We start from the raw sequence: 13622 nt of genomic DNA, 5'->3' as shown, positions 1-13622 counted from the left end.
TCTCAGATACTGCAGCAGATTGCTAAATGTTTTTCAGGAGGATAAAGTTGCTTCAGATGCTTTTAATGCTATTTTATTTTATTACAGCTTTTATAGGACCACTTAGGTATAGTATGAAAATATTAGAAACATGAAGCAGTTTTCATGTACATGGAATTTTTTCTGTAATTCCATACATACCACTTCTGGATATAACCTTCATGAATAATAAAATGTTTGGCCTTCTCATGTGCATTTCTGAAGCAGTTGGAGCTGCATAAAATGACCAGATTGTTTTCCTGTGTTTTAAATGCTAATATAATTGTGTGCTATTCCCTGACATTTGTATGAAAGGCTGAAAAATGCCTCATTCATTCTTTGCATTCTTCTCTTATGATGGTTGTCTTCCTAGTCCTTCAAGCAGCAAGCAGTCTTTAAAAAACACACCTAACATTTACAAAGAAATGGCCCAATTTTGTTTCACCTTCCTTCTTATGTGGCCTTTCTGTAAGTAAGGTGGTTAAACATGATTGTACAGCCTGTGCTTTCACAACAGCTTAAAGATTTCTCAGAGCAGTTGACACATTGCTCTACCTCTCCTTTCTTCATTAAGTCTGTTCTTTTCTACCCATCGTCTTCTCCATTTTGAACACAAGGCAGGAAGAAAACTCTAAAATGAGGTATTGCTCTGTTTGAAGTGATAAAAATAGCAAAAATTGCTTTGGCCACCCTCATTTTTAATCTAAATGTCTGTGCTGCTCTGTTGACAGTTCTTTTAGTGCATCCTCACCAATTTTCATGTTGAGAACATTGTATTTTTCATGCATTTACTTACTATTGTGTGCAAGTGTTAACAGTTTAAAATTCTGGCATCATTAAATCCTTAATTTTTGCTAAATTTGGGATGCTACTCTTTCATCTTCTATGGATAACCTAAGGTTATTTTTAAACTGAACTTACTATCCAATGCATTTTAACATACTATTTTCCATTATTAATACAAAAAGTATGCAGGCCACTAGTAAAGAAAAGTCAAATATAAACATCCCTTTTCCAGTTTTCCTGCCAAATACGAGCAGCTTCTGTACAAGATAGAATTTAAAAATGCAATAAAGCTAGAGGTCTGCTTCCTACAACTCTGCATAGCAATGGTGACCTCTTAAATATAATCAAGAGCCCATTTTGCCCTTGGTCTGCTCCAGTGCTGGGTTTGAATTGCAAATGAGAAATGCAGGATTGACCTGTTGAGAGGTCACTGTGGTGTGTGTAAGGTCCTTCTTTAATATGATAGTAGAGATTGAATGGGGCTCTATTTCCATCCCTTGTTCATTTGTGGTACAGTATTTCAAAGCAACAGAAATAGTTTTCAGAGGATTCTTATGAGTGATAGCAAATAATTGTTAATAGATACAGCATGGCAGCTTTATTTTGTATCTGATACAGTACCTTTTCTTTTTCTTTCTTCTTTTTTTTTATTTTTGCTGCTTCTTCCCCCTTTTTTTTTTTTTTTTTTTTTTAAAGGCTGCTCTTTCCATTTCACAAATAGACCATGGTGGTCAAGTTGCTCACTCTGTTATTGGCTCTTTTGAAGCTTAACTACATAGAATTAGGGAGAAGGAGGAATATGAATGGTACCATCCTCAACTTTCAGTAAGGAGAATGTAACTTACCGAAAGCTTCTGGAAAAGACAATTTATATAAATGGTTGGGCACTTGGCATTAATATATTCAACAATATTTTACTTAGAGCCCTGTGTGGCTTCAGTTAATGTCTGTTATCAATGAGCTACTGTCAGTACTCATTATCAGTACAACTAGAAACAACTCATTTCAAGGTTTTTAAAATAACCTGGAGAATCCTCCTAGGCACTCTGGAATGTGCTGTTTGCTCTTCTAATAGACAGTATTTGTAGTGCATTACAAAAGGTACCTAGAAAGATTACTAATCCTTATTTAAACAGAATAAAACCTTGCTCAGTTTATGGGGTAAACTTTACATATCGTTCAATCTCTGAAGTTCTTCCTTCAAAAGGTAGTGAAGATTTCGCCTGAACAAACAGTTGTTAGGGGAAGCACTGTTTATACATAGAGGTAATTATGTATCGTGATTCCCAGCTGTGTGTTGCCTTGGTTGGAGCCGCAGTCTCAAGTGGAACTCTGAAAGCTCTGATGTTCTGGGAACCTCCACTATTCAGTGCAGGTCAGGTGGCTTTGAATGTGCTGGACACCCTTAGAGCATATGCATAGAACGTCTGAAGCTTGGTGCCCGTTTAATATGTCTATACTTGTATAGAGATGAGTACATCAAGTTGTTATTTAATGTAGAACAGTGTAGGTTGCTGCCATAGGTTCTGTGATTCCAAAACTGACCAGGTCCCTTGGTAGCATGTTGTTTTGGAGCTAAAGTATGAGTTTGACAGAAGCTTACCTTTCTTGTCATTGAGTTGGTTTGGGGCTCTTTGTTGCTAATCCAGTGCCCTTTGTTGTATTTTTTAAAGACAAGGTAACCTTGTGCAGCTGGAGGATTTGGGGAGGAAAAAGTTTTTCTCTCTAGTTTGACCAAGTTGTTAATTTCCCCACGATCCTCATGCCCATGTTGGTGAACCACTGCTCTGCCAGCTGGATCTAAAAAGGTCTCCCGGCTTCTCTGTGGAGCAGACAAAGCCCCTTAGAAAGTCCATCTAGCTTTTTGTTTCATTTGACCTAAACACATTAGGTCAGTCTGTGTCCAAAAGAACCATTTCTAATTGGCCATCAGCTTACATGTCTCATTATTGTACCTTCGCAAGGCGGAAGCTCGAGGGGGCATGTCAAAGGTCAGTGAATCAAAGCCATGGCAATGTCAGCAGCCAACCTTAGGTCAGTCTTGCAGAGCTACAGTGTGTGCAGGTTTCTCTCTATATTTACCCAGCATTATTTCCTTGACATTGTTGCAAAGAGATGTAAGGTTTGGGGCCCACTGCGTTACAGACTATTTCTCAACTGACTTTCAAACTCTTTTTCTTCTGATTCCTTATGTCTGCATGCCTTTGTCTTTTTCAAAACCCATGTTACATATACCATACCTCCACTTGCTAAGTCTTCCAGCCTGGGTTGGTGGGTCACTTCTGAAGATAAGGACTAATGTCAAAAGCAAAACAAAAAAGCATTCTGCTAGGCAGCAGTTTGTTTTATACAATCTCATGAAGGCATATTCAGTATACACAGACTCAAAGATAAAATGCAAAGCTAAGTTGTGAGTTTCACCTCCTTACCACTTCTAAAAGTAATTGTTCTGCTGCATATAATTCATGAAGTACGTAAAGAGAATGACTGTTTTCATTTAGGTTTACAAAAAGAATAGCCCTGTCCCTGAATTCCAGTTGAATTTGTTCCTAGAACAGAAATTTTAAGCTGTGGGGTTTTTTTTCTCCTTATGTATTTTCTGGCTTTCGCATGTTTAAGTCAGACATTTTATTGAATGTATCTGTGTGCAACATTGCTATTAGGAGCAGAGAGTGATTGTGTACAAGCTCTGATTGACAAAGTACAACAAAATGTTTTATTCTAATGATGTTTTCTTTTTTTGTACTTTGGTGTTCTTTTCCCCTAACATCAAAATTGTTAGTCAGCATTATCCTCTAGTGTCTCCTTTGTTCCACTTACCCTTAATCAAGAATGTTCCTGGCCATGCTATTCACCTTCTCCTACCATGCAGGACATTGCTGAGAATGGGTGTTCTGTGACACCAGACGAATCCCTACCAAGAACAGCACCTTCACCACTGGTTGAGAAGAAGGACCCTAAATTAAGAGAAGACCGAAGGCCAATCACAGTACATTTTGGTCAGGTATGTCTTAGTGTTAGGTGTCTTTATATTGTGTCACTCAGGGAAAACAGTTCAGAGAAAAGTCACAATAATGAATATGACTAGTGTTTAACTCTTCTTTGTAACTGAATTGCCTTGTTACAGGTTTGTTTCTGATGTATCTGTTTAAATGGGGTTCTAAAACCTGAATTTTCAGGGGTTTACTGATTCTTTTTGTTCATATGATGATTTTGAGGAAAATAAATTCTAAATGAATGGGGGAAGGAAGCATAATTATTATAGCAATTTTGTAAACTATTTTGCTGTTCTTATAGCATGCAAAGTGCAATAGCCCTCAGGACTGAGGAAATACGATTTAAAATGTTCCCTGTTATCTAGCCAGATCATTAGTGTCAATATAGAACATCCAACTATTAAAACATTTTAACATTCTCTGAAAATTAAATGCTATGAACTAAGATGGAAAAATCAATTAATAGCTTATTCTCTGTATTTCAGTATTGACAACTGAGCTATGCACATTAGTTACTCTTATAGGATTTCTTTTGATAAGTCTGCAAAAGAGTGAGTTTGGTCATGTGGCTTTTTTAAGAGCTAGTTATTTAGAAAACCTTGTAGTTGCTGTGATTTTCATGGAAAAACGTACAGTATTTATTATCAGTTTGCCAGTGTTCTCCTGTAAAGTGCAGCCTGACTCAAAAAATAACATTATTTGTGTTCACAGTTCTCTCTTCTTTCTCCGGATCTATTTTTTGCAGTATAATGATCAGAAAACAGGAGTGAATATCTGATTTCTTCAAAGGAAACATAGTGTAACTTGAAAACAAATGTGAAATATTGGGAATTTTAAGATGTAAAGTAAACCAGCTTTTTAGCTAAGTGTCTGTTAATAACAAATAGTTGGTATAGCTGCATTGACTGTTCAGGTATTGGACAGGGCTACACGAGATAGAGTTGTTGCTCAGAGCAATGTTGTCTGAATCGTTTTAGAATTAGCTTTTTTTCTTGCAGAACTTTCACCACTGAAATTTAAGTTCTTGGAGACTTTTTTTTTTATTTATTTAAACCGATTCTCTTCCAACTAAGTGTTTGCAGGAGTGATTTATTTTTCACTTACTGTCGGTGCCAATACACTTTAGAAGAATTGGGGCTACTGGAGAAATGTAGCCATCTAGCAGGAAAACCTTCCGTTTCTTTTAAAGCAGTCAGAAATCCAGATAATATTATAATCTACATTGTGGTTTTTTTCTTTAGGTTTTTATGCAGTATGGGTGGTTCAGATGTTTTGGTGGATGAATGAAATACATAATGGAGTGGAAAATGCAGGTTTAAATTCATGAGCTTTTTTTAGCGGTCACTTTCAAATTTTTTAACGATCACTTTCTCTGTGTCAAAAGAAACACACATCAGCTTTCCTGAGCCACTGGCTATGGTGAAGGGCTCACTTGCTAAACGCTTATTACTGTCATTACATTACAAATGTTGGTTTCCAAAAAATGATCTAACTTAGCAACTGTAGGGCTCTCCCTCTTACAGCCTTTGTCCTTTCACAGGGCTGCTTTTTTTTTCCTGCTAGCCCAACTCCAAAAAGAAAATGAAATATACTTTCATTCAAAAGGAAAAGATGTTCAGGTTTATGAAATCTAAATTAAGGCTTTGGGGAGAAAAAAAGCAGCAACATTTACTCTTTAAATGGGAGATAGCTTCTAACTAGTGATTAAAGGGAGAGATTTTAGTGTCACTTTTAACTCTGTCTAGAATACAGTAGGTGGGAACAATTAAAAAGCCACAAGAACTCTGAAATAAGGGCTGTTTGTGCATTCACAGCTCTTATAAACTGAAGAGGATGAAAGAGGCTTTTTTCTCATTGTCACTTGCTTTCTACGTCTGGTAGTATTATGCCAGTGTATATGGCAAAGGCAGACTTTTTTAAAATGCATGCATGCGGATTAGGGTCAAGCCCTGTGTATCAGTAATGCAGTAAGCCTCGTCCATAGCACTGCAGTGAGAGAGCCTACCAACAGCAGCGAGATGCTTTAATTGAGACATGCTGTCAAAGTGACAAACACATTTGCATACAGTCTATTTATTTTCGTTGGAAAGGTCTGCAGTCTGCTGTTGGTTGAACATTCTTAATCAGCTCGCTGTAAGTGAGCCGGCAGCTAGCTGTCCTATGCTAGGTGCTTCTCTTCATTACATGACAGATTAGCTAAAGGGGGATGGGCTAGCAAGCCAGCAGCAACCTTTAATTTTAACTCATTATCTCTCACCCTATAGTGAGGTAGTTTCTAGCTTTTCCAAATACAGTTGTGTAGCTACAGTTGTTAGGCTACAAAAAATATCAGGAAAATCTCTTGCAATGTCTTTGAATGCACAGCACCTCAGCTGATTGCTCTCAGAGATTTAGCAGCAATTACCTGGCTGTGTGAGGTTTTGCAGTGGTGTAGCTCATCATGGCCAGTGGTTATCAGGCATTGTTTGAGAGGATGGATTGTTTATTACTGAATTGTTTTAACAGTGGTTTCTGTATGACTAGGACATTGTGGGAAATCTCTCCTTGAATGGTGCAAAGAAGGATTTAGCCTGACAGCCTATGGCAATGCAATAAAGATTTAAACAAAACTGAAGGGAAAGTGTGACCACAGCTTTTTCTCCAGTTTGACTTTGTGTGCTTTTTGGTTTGCTTGGAGTGTACCTTTAATATTGACCCTCAGATCAGTCAAATATAGGGAACTGTCATCATGGGCTCTGAGGCAATACAACTGTACTCAACAAGTAGCAAGAGCAATACAGGTGACCAAGGTTTAATGTGTAGGGAGAAGAAGGAACAGTTGTCAAGCCAAGAAAAGGATTCAAATGAATAGTAAGTAGTGCTAAATAGTACTCTGTTTTGGGTAAAAGTAAGGTTAATTATAAAAGATGCCATGCCATAGAAAGCATCCTTTGCAAAAGTGTTATCATTGCTTGCTTCCAGCTTTTTGTCTTAAAACCTTCTTGGGGAGTAAAAGGAGCACTGTATTTTCCAAAAATACGCCTGTTTTTAACACGTCTTTCTCTTAATGAAGCTTGTGCTTCTATCCACAAACCTTCCCACCTCTCTGCCCCTAAATAAACCTTCATGCTATTCCTTGAAAGCACTGACTGCCTCTACAAGAGCCTCCTGGCTCATACAGGATCACTGCCCATGCCGAGACATCCCATCAGTTGTTGAGAAGAGGTGTAGGCACAAGGGGGGCTGAGCCCAGAGTCTGAAAGGACAAAGCTATACCTGGGAACATTCTTTTCCCTTAGCACAACTCATCTAGTACAATTAAAACAACAAATGATAAGCTGCCGGAAACATCATTTGTTTGGAAAGGCTATCATTTCATTAGGAGTATGTTATACTGGCACTTCTGTTCAGCACTTTAATTGTTTCTATTATAATGTCTTTTGTCAGTTTAGGTGTGTTTATGTTTCTGTGTCTTGCTTTATTTACCAGAAAATGGAATATTTTATTCCATTTATGTACCAAAATGGAAAGCTTAAGAAAATACAAGACTCTTCCAAGTATGTCTTTTAGCTAAGAGTTGAAACAATTAGGGGGCTAATGTAAATAACTATGAAATAAATGAAAGATATATACTACAGCAGCTTATCTGACACTGAAAAGACTTGTCCAAATTCTCTTAGCTGATTCTTACTGCTGTTCAACTTTACGGGACATAACATGGAAATTGCCATCTTATTTGCTGGTTTGATGATTTGCTGTAAATGAACATACTTGTTTTTCCCATTCATGATCTGCACTTAGACGTGCAGAACAAACAGCTCTGCTTTGTAGGGCAGGTTTCTTCTTCAAGAAGATTAAATGGCATTAAGAGGTCAGGGGGAAGATGGGGAGAAAAACAGCCAGCTACATTCCAGAAATGCAAAACGGGATCACTGAGGCCAGAGGCAGCAGGGAGGGATTATCTCCAGGGTAAAAGAGATGAAGCAAGGAAGAGAGGAAGGCTCCTTTGCCAGACCCTGTGACTCCCTTCACACCCAGGTGCATTGGAACAATAGCAGATTCCCCTGGATCACAGCAGGCATTGTGCGGCACTGAGGTAGAAACCAAAGGGGAAAGGGGAAAACAAGTTCATTTTCTAGTATTCCTGCAACTGTATGCTCTGGTTGCAAAGCCAGCCTCCTGTTCTTGCCACTCTGAACTGTTCTGACAGTAGAGATCCTTCATTAAGAAAATGAGCTTCCATTCCACTCATCCCCACTGACGAGCAGTTTGGTCTCCCTGTTCCTTTCTGCTGAGCCATGTGGAGTTCCCTCCCGGTCTCCATTTGATTCTTTATGGATTTAGCAAAAGTATAAGCCTAGTTCTTTAAAATTATTTTGTCTTCAGAAAGCATATTTTCTGCCCTCATTGCTTCTCAATCCTTTCTTTTCCTTTCAGAAAGAAATTCACTGTTGCTTAGTAAAAGTCACCTTGCAAGAAAGGCAAATGTATTGGCCCGAAAACACTTGTGCATCTAGTGCCTATTTGAGACTACTCAGATATCCCATCAGATTCTTAGGGGACTGTGTTCTTAGTCAAGGGAATAAAACCAATGTCAATAATTCATTTGATTGGAATTCTGCTTTGTGGTGTGCAGGATTTGTGGAAATGGCAGTCCGTGGGACAGGAGTTAGCTAACTAAAAAGGCTTGCACTCTTGTCATGCGTGTAAATATTTGACAAGTGAGACCTGACGCTCTCTTTAGTAAGATGCACACTACCTGCAGAGCAGCCCCAAAGGTTACTGCCTCTCATGCACTCACTTGCAATGTTTTCTAATGAGCAACAGGACAACTATTGTCTTCTGCAGTGACTACAGCAATGTAGTATGCATGTAGCTCATGTTATGTAGAAATTCATGCTTTGCCATAAGATTATGTAGCTTCAGTCCTGCATCCAACAGATGTATTCATCCACAAAAAAAGCCCATCCTGGGCTGTTGCTTTTAGTGTTTTCCAACTGTCTTGGCATTTCAAGCACTTCTTAAACAGGGATGTTCAGAATAAATATACTGCCCTGGGTACATGTGAGTCAGATGCCATAACACTTGGACATATGAAGGAAATACTGTGTCTGAGCCAACCTCCTAGGGCTCTGTGACAAGCAGCAGCAGCTGTAACATGTCTGCAGAATTTCCTTATTAGTCCTGTTATGTTGAGGAACCCATATCTTGTCTCTTGGTCCATCACTGCTGGCATGTGGAAAAAGAATTGTGCTTTATAAATAATACATACGTATGAAATAAATACATCAGTACATGCAAGGCTAACCAAATCACCTAGATTGACAACTTGAGAAAAGCTCAGAGTGTCTTATGGGTGACTTACTTGGTCTATCAATGTAGATCAGCATCCAGAAGCTTCTTATGTATTACTTACAAAGTTGATACGTGCAGTTACGCCAGAACTGCCTGAATTGACCTCTGGGCCCCTGGATTAAACTAGAGGATTAAAGGGAGAGAGTAAGTGAAACATATGATTCTTCTAACTGCTAACCCCACTGTGATTGCTAGTTCGGCCAGGCATTTTTGGGATTTGCCTTTCTGAGGTGGACTGATTATTACCTAGTAAAACTGTTGTGGAGTGCCCTGCTACAGAGAAGCCATGTACTTTTGTGTGTTTGTGTAGAGGAGTATCCCCTAATTTTGTAGACTTCTTCAGTGAATGATGAAGCTGAGCGAAAGAGTCATTGCTGTTTATAGAACTCTTTAAATGAGAGACCATCTTTTCTTTCCACCCCTGTACAAATATTCTGCATGCTAGAGAAAAATAGCTCTTAAAACATAACGGATATGCCCATTTGCCAAGATTTTAAACCATTTGTTGCAGGATCTTGATTAGATTTCTAGTATTGGGCCAACAGAAAGGCCAATGCAAGGCTGACAAAAGGACCAGTTAAAAAAGAAAACACACACAAAGTAGCACAGCTTTTTTCTTTAAATTTAGTATTGCATTACTGGATTTTCCAGTATTTTAAATGAAAAATATATGTAGTTAGTTCCATGTTGACAATGTCCTTGAGGATTTGACAGTGAGATTTTCCAGCAGTTGCTCTTCGTTAGAATCCTGGTGATGTTTAATAAGGCAGCCAAACTGCTGGCACCTTCGGTTCTTGTTTGTTCTCCGAGGGCTCGGGGCTGCTGCAGTAAGCACATCGACCAGGGCTGATCATTACAAGGGCGTACGCCACCATGAATAAAAATGTCACACGTTTTCCCATCTCACAGCGGTACAAAATGTCAGTCCTGTCAAACAGACATTGCAGGTAGCAGTGAGCAGTCAGTACAAATTGGGAAGCCGAATATTCCCCCAGCTTTCTGATATTCTTCATCTGAAGCAGAAGAAAAACAGTTGTTAACCTATTAGCTGTGATTTTAAACTCTGCTGAGATAGTAGATGGGTAGACTTTAACACATGGGGATAAATATATTCCTGGGGTCTGGGATTTTTACATGTCTCTTCATCCATGTATGTTGAGAAACAGAATGAAAACAAGCCACTGCAAAATACACCTCATTTTGGTAGAAGTTCTTTGGAAATTGGAGCATCATCTCAATGAGATTCTCTCTCAAACCCTTCCCTCGTTTATCTCACTGAACAATTCTGAACAAAACCTCCTTGGTGTTTGGCTAGTAATCCCAAAAGGGGACATGGTCCAGTGAGTTAAAGGAGCTTTCTTTCATGGTCCTTTCATCATGCAGAAAAGTAACAGACAGTTGTGATTTATTCTCCTTCTGTACACATGAAAGTTATGCTGCTTTCAGGCTAAGCAATGTAGAGTCCACAGGATATGTTATTTTCTGGGTGTTAGACATGCCTTAGTACTGTGAACATACCTGTGTGTTCACAGAGTTATCCACTACAGTTAAGGCATGGGCATTGTCAATGCAGGATTCTGCTGTTACTGCAGGATCCAGAAAAAAATCTGGTGTGGAAGGTGAGGTGTAAAGGATGTGACAAAATGTCAAAGAAATAACAAAAAATGATACTAAGTCACCAGTGGTTTTCCTGAAGGACAAGGAGAGCAGGTAAAATGGGCTGTGGGGTTCTATGTAGAAGCAAGGATCTCAAACTCACTTGGAAGTCTATTCTGTAAGTAGAAATGTCTTGGTTTTTCTCTGATACCTTCTCAGAACAGAAAATGGTATACGAGTTGAAGCTTGTGAGTCATTGCAAATTACCCCCTTCCCCAGACAGCACTGCTGGTGGAAGCAGCCTGCAAAAGGAAGGCTCAGCAAGGGACAAGTGTGTCAAAACACTACAGAAACAGAACAGACCAGTCAGAAACTGGATTAAGGAGTGCTAGCCTCCTCCTGGCTTGTATATTTAGCTGTCCTCAGTATGATTCTTTGTCATCTAAGACTTGACTATGTATAAACAAAAAGGAAACAAAACGTGTGAGGCTTTTTGAACTAGAATGACTCTAGATTGAATTCAGTGTTTGGTGTTCTGTAGGCATCTGTTTCCTGTGGGAAGAGATGCCTACTACATAGAGCTTAACAGTGGTTTTCAAACTGTGGTCTACAGGCAGCTGGGATCTGTGCCAGGTAAATAAGAGGCTGTTGACAGTCATCTCCTTTGTAAAATGTCAGGAGTCTTCAAACTGGAAAGTGTTGAATAATATCAGTTTAATAGGGTTTTTTTACGGTGTTTTAGAAGACCTGAATGCACATATAGATGGGAGGATGTCGGGATTTATTTTCAGTTGCACAGCAGATAAAAAGTGAGATAAAAGAACTAAGTGATCACAATCTCAAATTGTATTAATATCATCTTTTTGGGGTTTTGTGCACCTTTTTTGTAGTGTGTGAACTTTCCTGTCACTGGAACTCAGAAGTAATCGGAAGTCTTGACAGGTCCACAGATAAACCATAGATACCATTACAAGTTAACCGCTGCTACATAATATTCCTCCCATCAACATCATGCTGCTTTGGGGCATGGCCTGAATCTGTTGGTCTGCTCAACACTTACTGTACACATAGAAAAATATATCCATTTAATTCTCAAAGTCCTTCCTTTTTTCTGTAATTGCAGACAAAAGAAATAAAATACCATTTATTTCTACAGCCAAGGGATTTATTATTTAAGCCCTGTGTTTTTAGAATAGCATCAGTTATAAACAATAATAATACACAGTAGGGTTACCTATGGTTTTAGGATTTGCTGTCCCTGTTTATAATACATAACAAGCAGATTATAAGTTGTAGCTAAGAGGCCTATTTGCCTCGTCCTGGTGGGACATTTTAACTTGACAAGATCTATGTGATCCTGATGTCATGCTCCTGCTTTCATTCTTGGTTCCAGCAGAAATCTATATCGTGTTAGCATCATTTAAGTCCTAGGTGTAAAGAAAACTGTGGTATGTTGTACGTTATAATACCTAGTATTTTCAAAAGTTAGCTATTCTCAGTTTGTTTGCACAGTATTGAGATTAATAGATGGGCATTATCAGCGCTGCCAAATGAGGAGTTCTCAGTGCTCTGTGTCTAGATGCACCATGAAAAGGTAATGAGAATGGACAGAGTTTGTCTCAGCCAGGAGGAAGAAGTAGCAAAAGTAGACATGCAGAAAACCCCTTTCTTCCCCTTTAGTAAAGAGTGAGTTTCCTCTCAGTGGCTTTGGGATGGACCAGTGCATCTTTGGCAGTATCCCATGACACTAGATATGACTCGGATGCCTGAAATAAAGGTTCTTACTCAGTATTATGGAAAACAGGGGTTTATAGGCACTAAGCTTTCATTTCCTTCTCTTACTGTTTACTTCTCCATTACGTAATGGAAGATTCCTGGCTAGAAAGGTAAGGAAAGAGTTCTTGTTTTTTCTCATTAAACTAATCAGTGTTTAATTGTGGCAATTTCTGCTCCTTTCATAAATTCTTGGCACAGCTATAGGCATTGCTACATTTTTGCCAGATTCATTCTACCTTCCCAATCTATGAATATGGCTTGAAAAATAAGGCATCCCTTAAAACATGGAGATTATTTTTATCACAGCACCCAGCAGATTTCTGTTGAAGTATTTCAGTGTGTAAATTAAAAATATATGCTGTAAAGCATGCACTGTTCTTGTCATCCCAGTTTGTGAGCTGTACATATGGGAGTATGTAAAGAGTAGTGTGCGTGCTATTATGTGGATGGATAATAAAACAGCTGCCTCATAGATTCCATCTGCTTTCTGTACTGAATCTTTGTAGGTACCATGCATTTTTCAGTGTTGTTATTTTCTCCCCTGTTTTTTTATTGAGTGTTCAGTTGAGGTCCAGCATATTCTCCCAAAGTCAGCACTTCAGATCTTTTGCAGCATGAGGTGTTTGAGCATGGGTACATTCAGGACAGTGCATCTCTCCTGTGTCTGAATGTCTGAAACATGCTAGCAATTTTTAAATCAGACCTGAGTTTCTGAAGGGAATAAGATATTCATGTAGAAAAGCTTTGCTTTGGAAATTATTAGCAACACCCCTTGCTACTAATTGAGAATGAAAACGCTTGTTTCTATATGTACTGACAAACCGCTTTTCATCTAGTTGTGTTTCCTTATGCATTTCTTCTAGTTGTACTTGTTGCTGCACATGAAATAGCACCTCTGATTTACTCATAAAGACTCTGTTTTGAATGCCACTTTAAAAATATCTCAACAGACATCCACAATTAGTTTGAGATAATATTCTGCTCACAAGCTGTTACCTTGCAGGCTAAAAGTTATCTTTTCGTAATGTCTTCTTTAGTATAAAACCCCTAACTAGCTGTGTTGTTAAAGTTGCTTGCATATATAATAGCTGCTTTGAGATGTGAGATCTATAATTT

At 38.6% G+C, this 13622-nt stretch overlaps 1 protein-coding gene across 8 annotated transcripts in view; it reads left to right on the top strand.

Annotated features, from left to right (window-relative positions):
- DENND1A (DENN domain containing 1A) overlaps positions 1-13622 on the top strand; it is a 189512-nt gene that overhangs the window by 153300 nt on the left and 22590 nt on the right. For all 8 annotated transcript variants that reach the window (XM_062641011.1, XM_062641010.1, XM_062641012.1 and 5 more), the window contains exon 19: positions 3677-3808. In XM_062641011.1, coding sequence (XP_062496995.1) covers positions 3677-3808 — 132 coding nt within the window. The remainder of the gene's footprint in view (positions 1-3676; positions 3809-13622) is intronic.

The sequence above is a fragment of the Pezoporus occidentalis genome, unplaced genomic scaffold (genome assembly GCF_034315485.1).
Source record: "Pezoporus occidentalis ecotype Australia unplaced genomic scaffold, CSIRO_AGI_Poc_V1 ctg68, whole genome shotgun sequence".
NCBI classification, from domain to species: Eukaryota; Metazoa; Chordata; class Aves; order Psittaciformes; family Psittacidae; genus Pezoporus; species Pezoporus occidentalis.
This window is presented reverse-complemented; position numbering and strand designations above follow the sequence as displayed.